Source organism: Petromyzon marinus, unplaced genomic scaffold, assembly GCF_048934315.1.
Source record: "Petromyzon marinus isolate PM22_M1 ecotype Great Lakes invasive population unplaced genomic scaffold, UKy_Petmar_22M1.pri1.0 PM_G_Scaffold_102, whole genome shotgun sequence".
NCBI lineage: Eukaryota > Metazoa > Chordata > Hyperoartia > Petromyzontiformes > Petromyzontidae > Petromyzon > Petromyzon marinus.
In genome coordinates this window covers 267510-289798 of record NW_027422654.1, presented here as the reverse complement: position 1 = coordinate 289798, position 22289 = coordinate 267510, and the positions used below count along the sequence as shown (strand labels likewise).

General features: G+C 45.7%; 1 protein-coding gene across 3 annotated transcripts; it reads left to right on the top strand.

Annotated features, from left to right (window-relative positions):
- Positions 1-2697: 2697 nt before the first annotated feature.
- On the top strand, positions 2698-20152 carry LOC142908814 (heterogeneous nuclear ribonucleoprotein L-like). 3 transcript variants are annotated; one of them, XM_076059430.1, is made up of 13 exons: positions 2713-2823; positions 4700-4818; positions 7072-7309; positions 7700-7785; positions 7917-8013; positions 9505-9574; positions 12845-12931; positions 13419-13675; positions 14031-14152; positions 14831-15032; positions 15640-15697; positions 16545-16640; positions 19409-20152. In XM_076059430.1, the coding sequence occupies exons 1-13, from the start codon at positions 2728-2730 to the stop codon at positions 19462-19464; spliced, it is 1584 nt and encodes a 527-aa protein (XP_075915545.1). In that variant the 5' UTR covers positions 2713-2727; the 3' UTR covers positions 19465-20152. The 3 variants fall into 3 exon arrangements, with proteins under 3 accessions (XP_075915547.1, XP_075915545.1, XP_075915546.1); XM_076059432.1 differs by lacking the exon at positions 4700-4818 and having other exon boundaries at positions 2698-2823; XM_076059431.1 differs by lacking the exons at positions 14031-14152; positions 19409-20152 and having other exon boundaries at positions 16545-16634.
- The last annotated feature ends 2137 nt before the right edge of the window (positions 20153-22289 follow it).

Below are 22289 nucleotides of genomic sequence, written 5' to 3'. Positions count from 1 at the left end.
AACAAAGATACAAAGATCCCCCATATAGCCTTAGACTGTAGGGGCAAGTGCTGTTAGCGAGCACCTATGAAGGCCTGAACGGTACACGAGGGGGTGGGTGGCCAGCACCACGCCCGACCGCCTTTGTCTCCCTAGTGGCAATGTTTACACACCGCACCAGGTACTCATTTTAGGCTGAGTCGACCTAGGGGAAGCCCGGGACCGGTTCAGATAATCGTCACTGGTGTTGGCCGTGAGCGGGAATCGAACCCGGGTCGCCAGGTTCATAGCGCAGCGCGCTAACCGCTACACTATCGCTCCCCACACACAGTGACACACAGCGACACACACACAGTGACACACAGTACATCACACAGTGTACACACAGTGACACACAGTACACACACACAGTGTACACACACACAGTGTACACACACAGTGTACACACACACAGTGACACAGTGTACACACACACAGTGTACACAAACAGTGACACAGCGACACACAGTGACACACGTGGTGTCAATAAAGTTACAGACACCACGTGGTGTCAATAAAGTTACAGGAACCGCGTGGTGTCAATAAAGTTACAGCGGCCTAGAGGGGCGGACCGCGAAGCCTCGGCGAAAACTTCGTGCCAGTAAAACCCCTCACACCCCCTAGGCAGGGATCCCCTTGACCCCTCACACCCCCTAGGCAGGGATCCCCTTGACCCCTCACACCCCCTAGGCAGGGATCCCCTTGACCCCTCACACCCCTAGGCAGGGATCCCCCTATGGGCAGTGTTGAGTCTATGGTGTAGTGCTGAGTCTATGGTGCAGTGTTGAGTCTATGGTGCAGTGCTGAGTCTATGGTGCAGTGCTGAGTCTATGGGCAGTGTTGAGTCTATGGTGCAGTGTTGAGTCAGTGGGCAGTGTTAAGTCTATGGTGCGGTGTTGAGTCTATGGTGCAGTGTTGAGTCTATGGGCAGTGTTGAGTCTATGGTGCAGTGTTGAGTCTATGGTGCAGTGTTGAGTCTATGGTACAGTGCTGAGTCTATGGTGCAGTGCTGAGTCTATGGTGCAGTGTTGAGTCTATGGTGCAGTGCTGAGTCTATGGTGCAGTGCTGAGTCTATGGTACAGTGCTGAGTCTATGGTGCAGTGTTGAGTCTATGGTGCAGTGCTGAGTCTATGGTGCAGTGCTGAGTCTATGGTGTAGTGTTGAGTCTATGGTGCAGTGCTGAGTCTATGGTGCAGTGCTGAGTCTATGGTGCAGTGTTGAGTCTATGGTGCAGTGTTGAGTATATGGGCAGTGTTGAGTCTATGGGCAGTGTTGAGTCTATGGGCAGTGTTGAGTCTATGGTGCAGTGTTGAGTCTATGGTGCAGTGTTGAGTCTATGGTGCAGTGTTGAGTCTATGGTGCAGTGTTGAGTCTATGGGCAGTGTTGAGTCTATGGTGCGGTGTTGAGTCTATGGTGCAGTGCTGAGTCTATGGTACAGTGTTGAGTCTATGGTGGTGCAGTGTTGAGTCTATGGTGCAGTGTTGAGTCTATGGGCAGTGTTGAGTCAGTGGGCAAACGTACAAAATCAGCGGGGGATCAAATACTTTTTTCCCTCACTGTAGTAGAGACGATGGGACGAAGGGTGCTACTTCATGTATTTTTGGTAAGCCGTATAATCTTGGTGGCCTGGCAGCAGAAGGTTTCAACGAGAACTGTTTGGTTTGATCAATTAATGTGGTTGAATCAGAAATGATTTTGGTTTGTATGACGAGGCTGTTGGTGGGATCTCTTTTTATTTTTGTATAGCTACCATCATTGAGTAATTCTTTAATTTTGTTGTTATATTCTATTTTATCCATGATGACAGTGGCATTGACCTTGTCGGCTGAGAGGATGACAATGTCATCCCTCTTTTTTTAATTCATATAATAATCAGATTTCATTATTTTTATTTATTTATTCTTATTTAAATATAATCAAATTTGATTAGTTAAATTTTAAACGAAATTTTATTTACTTATTATTTAAAATAATCAAATGTGATTATTTGTAAGTTTTATTTATTATTATTTTAAAATATAAAAATGTGGTTATAAAGAAAGGCTAAATTATTAATTAAATATTTCTGCCTTTACTTATTATGTAAAAGTGATCGAAATACGTCAATTATTTTATTATTTAATCATTATTTAAAAATAATCCAATTTGATTATTTTAACTTATAATGTATATTTCTTTATTATTTAAAACAATCAAATTTTATTATTTTAATGTATGTTTTTTATTTATTTAATCTTATTTTAAAAATAATAAAATTTGGTTTTTATTTATTCTTATTTAAAAGTAATAAAATGTGATTATTGGATTTTTTTATTTATTTATAATGATTTTACAATAATCAAATTTGATTATTTTTATTTATCATTTATTATTTATCATTTATTATTATTTATTTAATATTATAAAAATATAATCAAATTTAATTGTAGTCCGAGTCCGACCTAGGGGGAGGCCCACGACTGCTTCAGATCTCCGTCGCCGGCCCCAGTCGGCCGAGAGAGGCATCACGTGACGAGTGGCTGTGGGGTCACACCAAGCCGCGCGAACATCGCCAGAGGCCACATCGATCCGAGAATCGATGTCACGCGTTGGAATCGCCCCGCCGCCGCCGCCCGCTGCTGCCGCTGACGCTCGGCGATCCGCGCGGGCATCGTTTTTGAGCGACAGGATCGCGAATCGATTCCCTCCGGCGCTCCACGCCATCACGATGTCGACCACCGCCGCCGCCTCCGCCGCCCGGCACGCGGCCAAGCGCCTGGGAGTCAATGGCGAAGGCAACGACCGCGTCCAGGCGGGCGCGATGGTGAGCGTCAGTGACGAGCGACTTGACGAGGTGTTTTTTATAACGAGAAGATGTTTATTTTACGCCTCCTCGCCCAGAGCCTCGTTGTGAGGCCTGGGCCAGAGGCTTCACTCAGGCGACGTGCCACCACCACCACCAGCCGTGTTTATATTATTTAACGTGATTGTTTAGCTTTGTAACTCGCAGATTCCAGTGCCGTTGCGAAGAGCTTCTTGGTGTTGGGGATGGACCACGCGGACCACAGCATCGCTAGGCTCTGCTTACGTTCAGTAAAACGCGTTTTGGTAAACGTGGATTTCGTGTTCGTTAACACTTTGGGCTATTTCCAGTGTAATTTTTTTAGACGGCGTTTTCTCTTCTAAGGGTGTGTATTCTCTTTGCACTGAACTAAAATAATAAAAATATGAAACAATAAAAACATTACTCATTGTTTTTTTCGGTAAAGTCACGTATGTAGAAATACAATAAAATTATATTAAAACAAAAAACAATCACGACGTTTCGATCACAACGCAAGCGATCTTCATCAGGTGTCAAGAACAAATCACGGAGGTAAATACAGCAAAAGATGAGAGACGAGAATTCAACAAACCTGAAACAACATTACGTGAAGCACATCCAGTCAGGCCAACGACACAGTTAGACACTTCCTGGCGGACCACGAATAAAAACATTGCCTACCAGGAGAGATTCGTTCATGAGGCTATCCACATATACAAGCACAGAGACAATTTCAACCGAGAAGATGGATTCTGGCTTAGCAATCATTGGAAGGATTTGATAAACCATTTCGGGTCTTAATTGTTCACGCTTACGGTGGCTTTCAGACCGCATCCATTATTTTCGTCTCCCCCCTCCTCTTTTCAGAACATAGATGGACTCGTCCATCTGAACAAACTCTCAAATCGCTCTCCGTGGTGCTGACGTTAAAAAAACGCCACTTTTATTCAAATTTTCTTGCTGTGGTTTTCACACCTGACGATGATTGCTTCTTGTGTTGCAGTCAAAACGTCGTGAGAATTGTATTGTTTTATATTTTTATTATTTTATTGTTTCTCTTCTACGTGGTGACTTTACCAGAAGAACCAAGAATATTAATCCCTGCAGTCACGAAAGCTTTAAATCAAAAGTTAAAATACTAATTAAGTTAAAATACCGATGTGTTAAATGTCCCACGCGATGGCGTCGTGGGGTAGCTCTTCGACCCTCCCCAATGTGATTAAAAACTTTGCGGAATAATAAAACTTTACAGCGTCTACAAAAGCGCACCTGGCGGTGGGGGATGCGAGTTCCAGAGTTTGTAACTCGAGGGCCGTTTAGATTTAAAGTTAAACTCGCGAACGTTCTTAGCGATTACTGAAATGATGGCACTGAGCTATGGCCATTTTTTGCCAAACGGATGCAGATTTAAAAACCCTTTTAATGCAAGTGTCTGCATCTGCTCCGATATCACTTGCCGGCGATGTTAGCCGTGGCTTTATTTTGATTTTGAAAAAGTTTTATGGTTTGGCCATGTTTGTTTTGTTGTAGTACGGAGTTAGACTGATGGCCTTAATCTAAGTTGTCTTGTGGTTGTTGTTGTTGTTTGACTTGCATCCCACTGGGATTTTTGCACACAGCGTTGGTGTACGGTGCTATTTCAAGGATTATTTTGCTGTTTTTTCTTGGATTTTCTGTTTGCACAGTCACATAATCACTGTAAGATGTTTTTCTTGTTCATGTTTTTGTTTGTTGCGGTTGCACCCGATTCAAGAGCCGAATGGCTCACAGGGCTATACCAAATAAATGAAACTGAAAACTGTCTTCTCGGTATAGGAGGAAACAACAGCTTTGCACAATAGTCGTGTTGAGTTTGCTTCCTTGCCGACGTGCACAGGACACGTTTGAGGACCCACACAAGCCCCCACCGTCGGGTGTGGTTCACGTGCGGGGACTCTTGGACACAGCCCTCGAGTCGGACCTCGTGGAGGCCGTGCGGCACTTTGGCCTAGTCAGGTGACCAGTCGGTGGTGACCGTTGCCCGCATGGGGAAGGAAGCTGTATTATTATTGTTATTATTGTTGTTTACCGAAAACACCAAAGATTAATTCCTGCAGTCACGAAAGCTTTGAACCAAGTTTAAACCGCCTCTACGGGGAGGTATAAGGTCTGTATCTTTGTGTCTGTCTTTGTGTTGTCTTGTGTTGTCTGTGTGTTGTCTCTGCTTGTGTATCTGCCTTTGTGTCTGTGCTTGGATTTGTTTCTCTGTGCTGTCTCTGCTTGTGTGTCGGTCTTGGTGCTTCCGAATGTTTGCTGCCGTGCTCCACTTTGCTCTATGCATACCTCATGCTAAAATGTCCCATTGTCTCTCAGCCTTGCCTTCTCATGCTAATATGTCCCATTGTCTCTCAGCCTTGCCTTCTCTGCCTATTTAAGGCGACTTCACTGTGTGCTTGTACCTGTGCTGGTCCGCTCTACTTGAATGTCTATGTGTGTGTGTGCCGTCTGTATCTTAAATTTCATACTTAACTTGCAATTTAGCAATCTTTGAAATAACGTAATCAACCAGGCTTTGCGTTAATTGTGTTTTGACCGACCGTCTGTGTTGCTTTATTTGGTTTCCAAATTCTGCTAAACTCTTGTCTGTTTGGTATGCTTCTCTCTCTGTGTCCCCTATTGTGTCGGTGTTAGTTCCCCCCTACTTGGGTGTCTGTATATACATCTGAGGTTATGTGTCTCCCCTCTCTCGTAAATTTAGCTCTTCTGTACCTGATGATGGCTGCTTGTGTTGCAACCGAAACGTCGTATGCTATTATGTTATTTTATTATTTCTTATTTATACGTGACTTTACCGAAAAAAACAAAGATTATTGTTATTATAGTTGTTATTATTATTGGTGTTATTATTGTTGTTATTATTATTGTTGTTATTATTATTGTTATTATTGTTGTTATTGTTATTATTGTTGTGGTGGTGGTGTTTGCGGACGTGGAGTGAACGTAGACCTTGGAAATTCGAATATTACCGATTTTCGCTTCGACAACTCAAGAAATTGCATAACACGAAAATACTCGATGGTTCTTAAGCACGGGGTGGGAGATGCCCTTTCTGGGGGCGCAAGACATGCCAGATTATTTTTAACAAGGTAAATCATCGAAACACATTGAGCACGGGCACGTAAGCACTGCTACTTTGTTCCATCAAACCTCTAAATTAATAAACATTGTACGTTTGAAAAAAAATATTGAGAACCAAAGGGGGGTGGCAAGGCTGCAGGTTAAAGCTCAAGAACCACTTCCGTAAATAAAAAGCCGTGGCCGCGTGTGGCGGTGGACGAGAGGGCGCGGCGTTGCCCACGTCACGGCGTGATCGGCGACGCCGTGCGTGGCTTACTCGGGGCCTTTACAGCCTGAAGTGACCAACCAAAAACCGCTTCATCTTCTTTGGGGTTCTTTCGGTAAAGTCACCACCGCGTAGAATGAGAATAAAATAATAAATCGATCAAAATTAAAATAACACGATAAAATTCTCACGACGTTTCGGGCTACGACACAAGCGGCCTTCATCAGGTGAAGGGACGAGACTGCCAAACTGAAATGGGACAGTCTCGTCCCTTCACCTGATGAAGGCCACTTGTGTTGTGGCCGAAACGTCGTGAGAATTGTGTTATTTTATTGTATTATTTTATTCTCATTCTACGTGTTGGTGACTTTACCGAAAGAACCAAAGAAGATTAATCCTTGCAGTCACGAAAGCTTTAAATCGAAACAAAAAACCGTTTGTTTTTCAATTTTCCCAAGTCACGAATTCCCTCCGAATTAAAGTGCCGCTGCTGCTTTTGTTGTGCCATCTGACAAAAGCGGCACACGTTCAAATGTGATTAGTAACCGTGTTAAAAATTAATATCTTGTATTGAAATGGTGCACACATACCTTGTTTATGTACGTTTGAAGAGGCTTCCTTTATCAGGTGATACATCGATAGAAGAAGACTACATTACCCTCAAGATGTATTCTAAATCTAATTATATTGTTACAGTACATTCAATTCCAACGCACTACACTGCCAAACTGAAATGGGACGTGGCATCTAACCTGCATCCAACCAGTCTCCACTCCGTTGCATGCATTGAAACATTTCTTGAGATCAAATGAGGTGACTTGGAGCAGACCAACCTCGTGTTTAACATCAACAACAACAGGCACGCGTTTTAAAGTCGGCCACATCTTTGAATAACGGCACTCGTTTGAATCGCTCCCTCCGTGCAGCTACGCGGTGATGATGCCCAAGACGCGGCAGGCACTGGTGGAGTTTGAAGACCCGGAGAGCTCCCGCAGCTGCGTCGACTACTCGTCCACGGGCTCCGTCTACGTGTGCGGGCAGCCGGCCTATTTTAACTTCTCTACCAGCCAGAAGCTTTGGCGCCCTGGCGTCCCGGGGGATAACGGCAACAGCAACCACGTCCTGCTCTTCACCATCCTCAACCCCATCTACCCCATCACCACGGTGGGCATTGTTACGCTCACAGCAGCTAGACATTCACGCGTGAATAATTTGTCGGGTGTGCCATGCGCACACGCGCGCACACACACGCGTGTTTCATTTTTACGAGTGAAATTATATCCGTTTTGGATTACAGTGAATGGCTTTTTCTAAGGAAATTACATCGATCCTTTGGTTCATTTGAGGCAATTGAAGTCGTGTTTTTTGTTTGTGCTTTGAAGTCTACCAATGGCATTGAATAAAAAAAAATAGACCTAATGTTGATTTTGGAAAGCGTTGATGTCCTGTATGGCTCGATCTTAAAAATTCACTGGAAAAAAAGCTTTTCAAATTTACTTGGTAATGCGTGCAAAATCACCTCGCTGCGTTTGTGTGCTCCATGTGGTCCTGCAGGATGTGCTTTACAACATTTGCAAACCATTTGGGCCTCTGCAACGCATTGTGATCTTCAGGAAGAATGGCCTGCAGGCCTTTGTGGAATATCCTTTCAACGAGATGCATAACCGTAACGACACGTCCGCCATTCACGTAATTTTACGTGTTATTTTGGAGATGCTAAATGTATTGTTTTTAAAATGAAATGGTCGTGTTTTCCTTAATTTTTGGCCACGTTTGTTTCGGTTGAGAGCGCCGAGAGAGCGAACTCATCTCTGAATGGAGCAGACATCTATTCGGGCTGCTGTACTCTTATAGTGGACTATGCGAGGGCAAGTACAACTGATACTTTGTACATTCACAAGTGTGTGCACCACAACCTGGGTTTTTTCACCCGCAGACCAAAGATTAATTTAATATTCTGAATTGACCACTTTGGTGAGCAAATAATGCTGAATACACACGGCAATTCATTGCCAGATGAGGGCTTCCGCACTCGACGCCTGTTGTGGGGTTATTTGACTTGTGTGCGGGGTAAAGGAGTGTAGCATATTTTGTGGCAGCATAGAAATACAATGCACCCAATGGGTTTTACAGCTGCCCACCACACAGCCCCACAACCTACAACAACCCATTGTGCATGACGGTCATCCTTGCCGTTGTCTAAAGTCAAACTTTTCCCAATTGATATTACCGTGAGGGTGGTTCTCATCTGAGCCAGTGCCCTGAGCCAGTTAGTGGAAAATTCGCATCCAGTGGGAAGGGTAGAGTTGGTTTTTAATTCAATTTTATTTGGTGACGGGTGATTAACATTCAGCCATAGGCTGCTTTGCGAGACCTGCAGAGTACCTGAGGGGAGATGTTACATTGTTAGCAGGAAATAAAATTACAGAACAGTAATAACGAATGCATCATTTTCATAACGGGGTTATGGCACTTCAACATTTTTGAGGTATACGATCAAGGCTAATGCTTCACAGTACACGAGGAACACCGCGAATAAATAATACCAAGTTAGGCAGAGCATGCCAAACTTATGTGCAATTAAACAAGTTTGGAATTTAAATAGGCCACCGAGGGTTAGCGATTTTTATCTGCAAACACGAAGGGAGCTTGTTCCAACGAAGAGGGATAATCAACACGTGATCTTAAAAAAAAACGGTGGCAGAATGGCCACTGTTTCCCACAACTCCGATAAGCACGCTTTTATTTCGATTTAAAGCTTTCGTGACTGCAAAACCAAAGAAGAAGCACGCTTTTGCTACGTACGGCGCGAAAGTTTAGCTTACCGTTGACTTCCTACGTGTGGCAGCTCTTATTCATTCATCTCCCAGGAGGTGAAGGGTTGCGTTAAGTACCTCGGTTTCACCGCAAGTTGCGTGCCGTAATTGTCTCGGGGGTAATGACTTGCTTAATAATTATTATGCTTGTACATTTTAAATGGTTCTAAAGTTTCGATTTAAAGCTTTCGTGACTGCAAAGATTCATCTTCTTTGGTTCTTTCAGGTAAAGTCACCACCACGTAGAATGAGAATAAAATAATAAAATAACACAATAAAATTCTCACGACGTTTCGGCCACAACACAAGGTCGGGACGACAGGTTTCTTCCTTTCACCTGAAGAAGGCCACTTGTGTTGTGGCCGAAACGTCGTGAGACTTTTATTGTTTTAGTTTATTATTTTATCCTCATTCTACGTGATGACTTTACCGAAAGAACCAAAGAAGGTTCTAAAGTTATATAATTTTTTTCCGAGCATCTATGCCCTATATGCTGGCCACGAATAATGTTTATCTTTTCCCCCTGCTGTGTCCTCTTTACAGGCGACGCGTCTGAATGTGTTTAAAAATGACTCTGAGACCTGGGACTTCACCAACCCTGGCCTCAAGCAAGGTAAGACCAATATTGAGCATACCAGAGCCGCGCTCTCTCGACAGCTGGTGGTGGTGAGCCCTCGGTGTGTGGGGGGGGGGTGACGTTTTTAACGCAAGGGATGGGGGGTGTGCACGGCGTGATGAAACAGGCATTGACTATTTCTGTACGCAGCCGGCTTTGCCGTGTTATACTTGAAGATCCGTGGCCAAGTAGAGGGGGAAGTTTGGAGCGTTCTCAAGAGGATAATGCAGCTTCTGCACTTGAGATTTTGGTTGCAGAAAAATGTCACACCTGCAGACACTTGGTTGTCTTGAAGCACATTGGTGTACTGTTTACAATCTACAGAACTTGGTCGATGTCACAGGAAGTTATTTGAAACGCCACTCCCCTCTTCTGTATCAAACATGCAATCACTGCAATTGTGTAGAGCTGGTCAAGGTTATTTTCGTTTATACCTATCTTCTCCATATATATAAAAGGCAAAGTTGTGATTGTGTGTGTCTGTTCAAAATGTTTAGCGTACTTCCCGACATGCAACAAACTGGAAATTTGCCATGTGGGTACTTTCCAGACTGTACACCGTGCAAACATTACACAAATACACTTTTCTTTTTTGGGGGGGGGGGGAGCTCGATAATGCATTTATTTTTTGCACGGCAAGTGAGCTGTGACGTCAAATCTGTCACGTGACCCGTAGTGTAGCGGTTAGCGCTACGCTGCGCTACGAACCCGGCGACCCAAGTTCGATTCCCGCTCACCGCCACCACCGGTGACGATTATTTTAACCGGTCCTGGGCCTCCCCTAGGTCGACTCAGCCTCAAACGAGTAACTGCTGTGGTGTGTGAACATCGCCACTGGGGAGACAAAGGCGGCCGGGCATGGTGGATCCAAGTCCCGGGCGAAGCCGGGTAGTAACAGCTAGCGCAACATATAACTAAATAATCTTTGTGTTTTTTTAGCCCATGCTAAGCTTGCGTAGTTTACTCTGGGCAGATTGGTTTTAAACTCCTGCCCGTGTACTTTGTTTTTCTAGTTAACCCTTCACAACAATGTGGCAGTTTAAGTGAATGTTGTGAAGAACAGGATTCACAAGGAGGCATGTGGCTGTTGGAGTGTTCAATAATCCATTGGATTAGTTTTTTTGTTACCATTAAAGCTGTTGCCCTGGTACTGGACATGCGATAGACATTGCCATTAAGTTGGTGGCGTTTTAGATTTTGATCAGCTTTGAAGATTTTCCCAACGTCAAGTGCATGTGGCCCATAGGCGGGTACTCGGTTGTTCGGGTGTATCAAGGCTGGTCATTTTTACACTACAGTGTAAAACCTTGCATTACGAGCATAATTTGTTCCGGGAACGTGTTTGTAATCCAAAGCGCTCGTACATCATAACACTCGTCTATCAGTTGTGTGATCACGTGACTCACGGCAGTACAAAGCGTGTCTACACGTCTACCAGTTGTGTGATCACGTGACGCTGGGCAGTACAAAGCGTGTCTACACGTACACTACTCGTATTGCAAGACCTCGCTCGTTTATCAAGTTAATATTTATTTACAATTTTAACTCGTCTTGCAAAACACTCGCAGACCAAGTTACTCGCAATCCAAGGTTTTACTTTGTATTTAGATTTACCAGGGTGTGTGTCTGTTGGATCAGAAGTAGATGCCAACTTTCACTGGCATATTTGAGGTGGACATTGCACGTTGCGTTTTTATATTTTGTAGGGTTGAGAAACCTTGACTGCATTATGTGGTGTCTGGATACTAAGCGGAGAAGCTTAGAGGATGTCAGAAAAGCCGATATTTACGATTGAAAATATCACTTATTATAAAGTAACCCTTTTAATTTGGTACGATTGAGCCTGAACAGGAAAATGTATCTTTGTCCCGAGTACATTGTGCGTACGCACAGATATTAGTTTCCGAAGAGGTAAGTCTCGCCACTTTATCAAGGGAGCTTCAGGGACACGGTGCGGTTTGATTTTATCGCCAAATTTCCGTAAACGCTTCGAAGAGTATTTTCCTCACTCCCAACATCAACGCTACAAGGAGCATCTGCGAGCATTGCCGCACACAGAAGCACACGGAGGCAATTTGCAAGCAACACACGAGCAATAAAGCGCCCGGCAGCCAACAGCCACCGACGTGAACGGCGACGACACGAACGGCGACATTGGCGACATCCTCGTCGGCACTTGGGAGGCACCGGGGACCAAGCAACCAACACGCCGCCGCCGCTGTGACACGCACGGCCGACCCGCGCCCCCCACGCCTGCAGCGCAGCACGCCGCGTCCGCTGCACCGCAACCGCCACGTGCCGCTTGGCAGAGGCCATCGGATAACCCACGTCCAGCCGCAGGCACCGGGGGACACGGCGCTGACAGACCGGCAAAGCACCAGAACCGCCGCGAAGAAGCCGGGAGCGACGAAAGCCCGCATTCACCGCGAACGGGACTTGGAAATAAGCCAAACGGAACGCGTGCCGATGCGTTTGGGGCTTAAAATCGCTCCGTTGGTGAGAATTTACCTCCACGCTCGTACGTTTAGACTGCCTTGCTAAAGTTTTGTTTGCAAACGAGGCTTTTGACATTGCTGATGCCAGACAACGCATTTCGCATCGGTTTATAAGCGGCGATCTTTTTCATTTTAAAGGTTCGTAAGGCCCCGTCGCCCACTTCAAGCGTCCCAATTTTAAGCCCCAAACCAAAAAGGGTCGCCGGAGAGCGAGAGGTGCGGTGGCACGGACAACGCGGGGGGGTCCATTTGTGCCGAGCGTGACTGCTGTTGGCGCAGGAAAGAAGGCGCCGGCCTTTCTGTTGCATCCTCCTCGCGATGGGTCGTCAGCCGCCGCCCGACTCTGGGCAACTTTGTGTTCCCGTCGAAGCGTAGACTGGGTAAGAAACGAGCGGGCATCGCAGGCGGCAACCACGGACACTCGCTGACGCCGCACCTCGGAACAATTTGTCGCGTGCATCTGTACACCTCCAATAAATTTTGTTTTTTCTTCTTCTTGCGATGAGCGTTTCTTTACGCGCTGTATTTTGTATGGTGCTCGTTATTTATGTTGCGCCATGTGAAATCTGCATTTTAAAAATACCGCCAATTGTTTTTATCGACAGACGCAGCGCACCCCCGTGTGGAGTGTGCCCGGAATTTCTTAATGTGTTGGTCATGTGAATGTTCTGGGTGCAGAATGCATTTTTTGGATTGTCCTTATTTTGTGCAGCAATGAGCGCTTATGTTTCCCGTGGGTGAATTTGGTGATCGTTTTTTTTGTTGTTTTCAGAGGACAATGCAATGATGCCAGCGAAGCAAACGTCTCTCCTTGGCGACCATCCCAAAGCACACGCTTGCGGTGGTGGCGACTGTGGAGGTAATCCCCTTGTTGCGAATGCTATAATTTCGGTTTCCTTCAGCTTGCTGTCAGATTGAAAGAACCTGCTGCCTGTTGAGAACATTTCTTATTTGGAATTAGTGTTAAGGTGCATCCTAAAAACCTTTTTTTGCGATTAACAATTGCAACGTATGAGTTGCTTTGTGTTTTAAGAGACGATATTTCCAATAGCTATCAGATGTATTGGGTATTTAAAACAAGCTATGCTGAATAAGAGCTCTAGCTTGGTGGCCCTCAACCTAAAATAAAAACTAGTTTAGTCTATTCCCTAGGCAACTGAGTCTTCTGGACCAATGTTTTCCAGTGTCTCCAAGGAGTAGAGTGGTGATTCCTGGGTTACCTGACCTTATAGGAAAGGGCACACGTGTGTAAGATGATGGTTGTCATAAATCTGTTTTTCAGAGAAGTTTAGAGAGTTTCAGCTAGTTCACTATGCGTTTCCCCCTCTTGTGTGTTTGCGTCACAGGCCACCAGCAGCCACCACCACCGGGCGTCGACTACGGATCTGGCCGCGACGGCATGGGCGGTGGGGGAGGAATGGGCATGGGAGTAGGCATGGGCAACCAGGTTGGGCCCCAGGGTGGTACCCAGGGCCAGCACGTGCAAGCCATGATGAACCAGCAGGCCGACAACAAGGTCCTCATTGTGTACGACTTGGACGCCGAACGCTTCAACTGCGACCGCGTGTTTAACATCCTCTGCCTCTTCGGCGACGTGGAGAAGGTGCCTTCGCTGGGTGTTGCGCGCACCTGCTTTGAAATGAGTCCCTGTTTTTTTTCTTCCAAAGGTTCAACCGCGGTGCAATGCGTACGCACGCGTGTGGTGCACGTCGTGCGCTGATCGTGTTATATAAAGTGGGAGATTCACACGACCAAATTTGTTCACCGATTGACAACATACACATTTGGTCATTTTCTTTACAAAAATGTACCCAATGCGAAGTGTTCTTTGTGCATGTTTTCTAATGGCCCCTCGGCCAACACTTCACATTTCAACAATGCGTTACAACGAAACTTGTAGATATTTTCGTGCAAGATTGCGCGATGCTGAACCGTCTTACGGGTTGTTATTTTTGTAGGTTAAGTTCCTGAAGAGCAAGCCGGGAGCCGCCATGGTCGAGATGGGAGATCAGTACGCCGTGCACAGGGCGGTTTTTCACCTCAATATGTCTCAGATCTTTGGAAATAAAATCAACCTCTGGTGAGCCTTTTTGTTCCCGTGTTAAATTGGTAAATGTAACTCGTCATATCCTGTTAATGTAATTGGATACTGCTTTCCATTTAGAGAAGACAACTTTAGTAAATATTTAGTGCAAGTGACTAAATTTTAGGACGGTGAAAAAGAGAGCTGATGAATACCGTGAACGAAACACTCGTCACAGCTCACGAGGACCCCGGTGACTTGCTGTCCAGAGCCTTTATTGAAGTGGCGAACATGAAATTTAGATTCTAGATTTGAAGCTTTACGGGGAGGGCCTTTATTGAAATAGCGAACGTGAAATTTGGATTCTAGATTTGAAGCTTTACGGGGAGGGCTTTCACCTATCTGTTAGAGCTTTCAACAGACAACGGGACAAGAAGTCAAAGCTCATCGAGACGCTGACCTTCCTCAAAAGATGCCGCGATCACAAGCTTAAAGGACGCGACCTGGGCTTGCTGTCTTCACTCCAACGCTGTCCTCTGGACAGTCCGGTCCCTTCACCTGATGAAGGCCACTTGTGTTGTGGCCGAAACGTCGTGATTTTTTGTTATTTTATTTTTTACCCACGTGACTTTACCGAATCGAACCAAAGAGCACGTGAAATTTGGAACGTGATAAAATAAAAACTAAAAACAGTTTCTTCGCGCTATTCCCTCCCTTCCGCCCTCGTCTCGGCAGCGTGTCGAGGCAGCGGTCGATTGTGCCGGGCCAGGCGTTCGAGCTGCCGGACGGCACCGACAGCTACAGGGACTACGCAGGTTCTCACAACCACCGCTACGCCGACAGCGAGAAGGCGGCGAAGAACCGCAACCAGCGTCCCACCGCGGTGCTGCACTTCTTCAACGCGCCCACGGACATCACGTCCGAGATGTTCGCGCAGGTTCGTGCCCCCGCCGCCCCTTCAGCCTGCTGCCAGCAGCGCAGAAGGGGAGCGCGTTCGGTTTCTTTAAAAGTTTTCCCAGGTGAAGCTTTTATAAATATTCAAGTCCAAATTTTGCACATGAAACAATCGTGGGTTTTTAAGATGAGCCTATTGATGTTGTGGAGTTTGTGGTGGCCAATGACACGTTTCCTGTGACGGGACAAATGTAAAATGGTGTAATGTAGTTTCCTTTCAGCGCTTAAAACATAAGATGTATAAATAATGCAGTCGATGTTCCAAAGGGACTTTTTTGTTACAGACTAGACAACACCTCGCGTTAATTTGTCCTGTTTAATACATTACGATTCATATTCGTATTCGAAAGGTTTACATTTCAGTCTTTGGACATTGTTTCTGCAAATGGTTGCATTCCCCCTGAGTCTATGCTTGGTGTTCACAATAATCTGAGCACTTTGAAAGACTGCTCCAAAGCTGGCGAATGTAAATTAAAAAATGGACAACGGGATTTGTGCCTGCAATTAAAATGACATCTCCCGAATGCTTTACCGGTGCACGTTAACTGTTACCAACTATAACGTGAACGCCGCCCGTTCTGTCCCCGCAGCTGTGCGACGAAATGTCGATTGCGAGGCCCCGCTCTTTCAAAGTGTTTTCTGGAAAAAGTAAGTCCCGCAAAGTATGTTTATTATTTATCTTACGTGTCATGGCACAGAATAAATCGTGTACTGTATTCTCCATGCAATCGTCGCTTGATTTACAGCACGACACCAGATGATCTGCAACGTGTGCTATGAGGCCATGCTCAAGAAACCCTGTGAGAAATTCTCTCCCGAGAGCAGTCCTTGCTATTCACTCGCGCCCAAGCTGACTGGACCGTGTTAGCGTAGCCAAGGCATCGGACTGAAGCCTTCCTGCTGCAGAAATTCACCCACGACTGGCACCACCCTTTAAACATGGCAAAGGGTTTCATATTCTTGGTTCTTTAGGTAAAGTCACGTAGAAGGGAAACAACAAAATAATAAATATATACAAACACAGACAATTTCAACCGAGAAGATTGATTCTGGCTTAGCAATAATTGGAAGGATTTGATAAACCATTTCGGGTCTTAATTGATCGTTCACGCTTACGGTGGCTTTCAGACCGCATCCATTATTTTCGTCTCCCCCCTCCTCTTTTCAGAACATAGATGGACTCGTCCATCTGAACAACTGCCAAATCGCTCTCCGTGGTGCTAACGTTAAAAATAACCGCCACTTTTTTAAAATTTTCTTGCTGTGGTTTTCACACCTGATGATGATTGCTTGTGTTGCAGTCGAAACGTCGTGAGAATTTTATTTTATATTTTTATTATTTTATTGTTTCCCTTCTACGTGGTGGTGACTTTACCGAAAGAACCAAGAATATGAATCCCTGCAGTCACGAAAGCTTTAAATCAAAATGGCGAAGGGTGTTGCGTTTTACACGACCCAAATGACTCCATGAGCGACGGTCCATCCACGTGTCCAGCCGATAGGAGCGTGTCCGGCCTGATGGAGTGGGAGACCAAGAACGATGCCATGGAGGCTCTGGCGTGCATTAACCATCACCCCCTGAAGAACGCAAGTAAGTTGTGGGGTGTTGGCCATTTGTGTTGGTGCGATGACATTGAAGCGGTGCTGCATTATCGGCAAATCTTTGGTCGTACGCTCTGTTGAGCACCTAATGTTCAGATTTGGGGGGGGCGCTTGTTATTACCATAGCACAGTGGTTCTTAACCTTGTTGGAGGTACCGAACCCCACCAGTTTCATATGCGCATTCACCGAACCCCTCTTTAGTGAAAAATAAAATGTGATTTTTTTCAAATTCAAGACATAGATATGTTTTTTACTGGTACACAAAATGAGCCGTGCATGAACATTACCTTGTTCAAAGAATAAAACCAACACAATGCATAAACTCACAACAAATTACATACCTGGAAATCAATGTGACTTCTGCTGTTGCCTTTGAGAGATCAGTTCAGATATGCGTGGCTTCACCTTGGCAAGTGCCACTCTCATGTCATTTTCACAGCAAAGTCTGTTCCTTTTCTTCGTTTTTATGTCCAGCATCCTCGAAAAGGATTGCTCACAAAGATATGTTGTAACAAATGGTATAAAAAAATCCAGGGCTTTCTTAGCAATAACTGGATACTTGTTCATTTGTCGACACCCAAAACGTTGAGAGCGTTGTTGTTCTGAAGAGTTGCTGTTGAACCTGGCTCTGCTGAATTTCAATGATTTAGTCGAGGAATTCATCATTGACATCTGCTGTTTCAACAGCAAACGTGAACGGCTGTCTCACCCATGCTGGATATGACTCTCTTGTAGGAAAATATCCGTCGAGAGACTTTGCAAGCTCATCTAAGTGCGTGGCAATTGTTTGCTTCAGTTCCGTGGATACAGAAATATCTCCGATTCCAGACACATCTTCGATCTTACTTGCAAAGTCGTCCAGAAGCGGGAAGTTTGCGAAGTTATTGTTCTCTGTTCGTCGTTTCCATAACGGTAGCTTTTTTTGAAAAGCCTTCAGGTGTTCTTCCGCTTCCATGATATTGACTCCACCACCCTGCATCTGCTGATTGAGATGATTGAGAGCTGCGAATATATCAGCCATGTACGCTAAAATGAGAATGAACTCAGGATTTTTGAAGCAATCTGCATGGCAGTGTTGGTGCTCTTGCAAAAACAGGGCTAATTCCACACGCATGGCAAAAACACGATTCAGCACCTGTCCCCGGGATAACCACCGAATATTAGAATGGAGCAGAAGTACCTCAAATTCAGAGCCCATTTCTTTACACAGCTCACTGAAGATGCGGTGCCTCAGAGCACTTTTTCGCACATAGTTCACACATTCCACCACAGTTTTTAATACTTCTGCCATTTTTGGAGGTAAGGTTTTTGTTGCCAACGCATGCCTGTGCAGAATACAATGCGTCACAATGATGTGTGGTGCATCGGCCTTTACTAGCGCACCAAAACCAGACTTTCTTCCCAGCATGACTGGAGCTCCGTCCGTACAAATTGCAGAAACCATATCCCATGAAAGATTGTTGTCTCTGAAGAAGTCATCCACAAGCTTCTTCACATCGGCTGCCTTCGTTGTTGTTGTAAGAGGCTTACAAAATAAAAACTCTTCTTTTATCATGTCGTCTTTCACATAGCGTACAAAAACAGCAAGCTGGCTTAGATCAGAAACGTCTGTGGTTTCGTCGAGTTGAAGGCTGAATTTTGCCGGGCTTGAAATCAGATCCGCGACTACTTGAGCCAAGATGTCTTTACTCATATCTTCTATTCTGTCACTGACGGTGTCATTTGAAAGGGGAATTTGGGATAATTTACCTTCGGCCGCTGTTCCGAGTATCAGATTCGCCATCTTTAATGCAGCTGGTTTCACAAGTGTTTCACCAATGGTGTGTGGCTTGCCCTGCTTTGCGATCAGGTAAGCAACTTCGTACGATGCTGTCAGGATCGGTTTGTTAACAGGTACAAATCCAAGAGCAGGCAGAGTGGCCCTTTCATCGAATCTGGCTCTCTTCACCCTGAATTCAGCAAGTGTTGTGTTCTTGTATTCCCCGTCTCCATGCAGCTTCAAGAAGTGTTCCTTTAGTTTTGCCGGTGCAAGACTAGAGTTGCTCAACTTGGCGTTGCAAATCATGCAGATAGGACGCTCACTCCCATCACGTTCCGTGATACATGAGAATCCATGTTGTACATATTCGTCCGACCACTTTCTTCTTTTGCCCGACATAGTATGGATAAAATATTAAAGAAATCACACGACGTACGACAACAACAGTCACACATTGACTACTGAGTACGCACTAAATTCCCCGCAGCGCTGATTGGCCAAGCAGTGTAGCATGATTATCTGCAGCCAGTGATGGCCAAGCGGGCCGTGTGTGTCATCACAAATTTACACAATAATTCAAGTGTGTCCGGACCTCCGTGGCGGGGGCTCTGCCGAACCCCTGAGATCGACTCACCGAACCCCTGGGGTTCGATCGAACCCAGGTTAAGAACCACTGCCATAGCACCATCTGTGTACACTGGCTGCCTAGCAGCCTTGGGTGAAATTGCAGGAAGCGAAAGCAGTTGTAGATTGTTGTATTATATATTAACAGGTTGTTATTTATGGGCGATTTGGATTTCGTTGTTTGCATGTACAGAATGGAATTGAAAGTTGACATAGCCAAGCACTTTCACTTATCACAACTCAACGTTATCTTAGCTCCCTGAACGAGTTTGTTGACATCGACAAAGACCCTCCTAAGAATCGCTTCATTGTTTTAAGTTTTTGTGTGCTCCAGTGAAGACGTCATGTGGCTCCCCTGTTTTTATTTTCTCAGATGTTCCATACCTCTACACCCTCAAACTGTGCTTCTCTACTGCCCAGCCTTCATAGAAGACAACTCAACATGTTTCATGCCGTATTGAACGTCGGTGTCAACATCATTGTCACTTTGTGTACTATTTGTGAATGTCCCATCACTCTTGTTGAAAGTTAACCGTGGGTATAGGTCGAAAGTGCAATTGACGCGTTTACATTTTAGTTGTCATTTTTTGGAGGATTAATTTAGATTTCTATATTGACTGCACCGAAAGATTTTAAAGGTCGCAGTGGAAATGAAGAATGTTGAAATTAAAATAATTATGATTAGTCTCCTTAACCTGCCGAGTTTGTCTGCCGTGTGCATTGCTATTTTGTCCATGAGCCCCAAACCAGATTTCACTTGGCAGTCCTCGGGTGCCGTAACTTTAGCGGCTCCAATTAATTTACAATTTGGGGGGGTTCTCAACTTGCTCATAGCCAAAGTTTTTGCTCCCACCACGAGTGATGCTCCTTTCTTGCTGTAGCCCATGGCACTAATATTGCCCATTTAATTTCATAACGGAGAGCTCTGAAATAAATGCCAAAGAGACCCTTTTGGGGGGGGCTGGTAAAAATATACCCCGACTCATTGAAAATCCCATTGAAAAACATGGGTTGGCATTCTGTACAGTGCGTGTATTTAGCAGGTTAATACGCTTGCAAATATAAACCCCAAGAGAAAATAGAACAGTGTTTGAAAATAAAAGTATGGAGAGATGCATGTTTGACATCGAACTGGAATCGATTGAACATGAGCGTGGAGACATGAAGGAAGTTGGGCATAGGGTAGGTGAGTGACTGAGTGTGTGGGTGGCTAGGTGAGTGACTGAGTGACTGGGTGTGTGGGTGGCTAGGTGAGTGACTGAGTGAATGAGTGTGTGGGTGGCTAGGTGAGTGACTGAGTGAATGAGTGACTGAGTGTGTGGGTGGCTAGGTGAGTGACTGAGTGTGTGGGTGGCTAGGTGAGTGAGTGAATGAGTGACTGTGGGTGGCTAGGTGAGTGACTTCGTGAATGAGTGACTGTGTGGGTGGCTAGGTGAGTGACTGTGGGTGGCTAGGTGAGTGACTGAATGAGTGACTAAGTGTCTGTGTGGGTGGCTAAGTGAGTGAATGAGTGAGTGTGTGGGTGGCTAGGTGAGTGACTGAGTGTTGGTGGCTAGGTGAGTGACTGTGTGGGTGGCTAGATGAGTCACTGAGTGAATGAGTGACTGTGTCTGTGGGTGGCTAGGTGAGTGACTGAGTGTATGAGTGTGTGGGTGGCTAAGTGAGTGAATGAGTGACTGTGTGGGTGGCTAGGTGAGTGTGTGAATGAGTGTGTGTGGGTGGCTAGGTGAGTGAGTGAATGAGTGACTGAGTGTGTGGGTGGCTAGGTGAGTGAGTGACTGAGTGTGTGGGTGGCTAGGTGAGTGAGTGACTGAGTGTGTGGGTGGCTAGGTGAGTGAATGAGTGACTGTGTGGGTGGCTAGGTGAGTGAGTGACTGTGGGTGGCTAGGTGAGTGAATGAGTGACAGTGTCTGTGTGGGTGGGTAGGTGAGTGACTGTGTGTCTGTGTGGGTGGCTAGGTGAGTGAGTGTGTGGGTGGCTAGGTGAGTGCGTGAATGAGTGACTGTGTGTGTGCGGCTAGGTGAGTGAATGACTTAGTGTGTGGGTGGCTAGGTGAGTGACTGTGTGGGTGGCTAGGTGAGTGAATGACTGAGTGTGTGGGTGGCTAGGTGAGTGACTGTGTGGGTGGCTAGGTGAGTGAGTGACTGAGTGTGTGGGTGGCTAGGTGAGTGTGTGTCTGTGTGGGTGGCTTATCAGGGATGGGTCCCGTGTGGCCAGTGGTCGAGACCTGTACCTTGGCTGGGTCAGGTCAGACTAGCCTCCCCTAGGACCCCCTTAGCCGGAGGACCCCGAGACCCTAGCCCAGGAATAGGGCGAGTTAGACCGAAGCCGTACCTCCTCAGCAGCGGGTGAAGGGGCCGTTACCCCTTCAAGTAGAAGGCTGTATTGTATTGTGTTAAGCACCTTTGTAATAAATAAGCATTGCCTCTACCGATTCGTCTCTACGCTGTCTTAAAGAACCCACTACACATGTACAGGCATAACTCTTACGTCTGTAACCATTGAACTTGTTTTAAATACATATAAAAACTCTAAACATTTATCATGTGTACAGTATCATAATTAAGGCGGGTACTGATACCCCAATAAAGTGCTCATATTTGGACAGAGGAAAACCAATGCTCATTCGGTAATGCATCTCCATTGGAAGCATGTTATGATGACCTCCTACAGCGCTGTTTCACGAAGTGTTCCGTTTATCAAGAACGCATCCTGGCTGCCATAAGAGGCACGCATAAAACTGAAGGCCGCCTGGGATCAAACTTACAAAATAAGCGGATGAGAGCAGATTGGTGCGCTTTCGGAAAATGTAACTTTATAATGAAACGCAAGACCCAATCTAGATGTGACTCACTTGCAGCACTCCACTGCCCCTACTCCACACCCCCTCCACTCTCTCCTCCCTGGCTCCTAAACCCCTCTCTTACCTACATAGCCTCTTGTCACAGCAGCCCTTTTGCCCACTTCAGCAATTGTTTTCTTGCTGTGGTTGTCCCACCTCACGGCGGACGCTTGTGTTGCGCCCGAAATGTCGCGGATTTAATTTATTTTATACCTACTACGTGACTTTACCAAAAGGACCAAAGAGCGAGGCCCAATGTTTAGAGAGTTAAAGGGTATGTAAAGCAAGGCCAAAGGCACGTAGAGGCACAACCATAAGATAACATAACAGATTCTCCTGCGGAGGGAGCTGGTAGTAGGAACGTTGGGCTGCTCGGTCAATGGCCAGGGTCAACGGCGGCACCACCACGTGG

Coding starts and splice junctions, on each gene's coding strand:
- LOC142908814 (XM_076059430.1), top strand. CDS start 2,728: ATGTCGACCACCGCCGCCGCCTCCGCCGCCCGGCACGCGGCCAAGCGC. Junction 8,014..9,504: donor TTATAGTGGACTATGCGAGG/GCAAGTACAACT, acceptor TCCTCTTTACAG/GCGACGCGTCTGAATGTGTT. Junction 9,575..12,844: donor CAACCCTGGCCTCAAGCAAG/GTAAGACCAATA, acceptor TGTTGTTTTCAG/AGGACAATGCAATGATGCCA.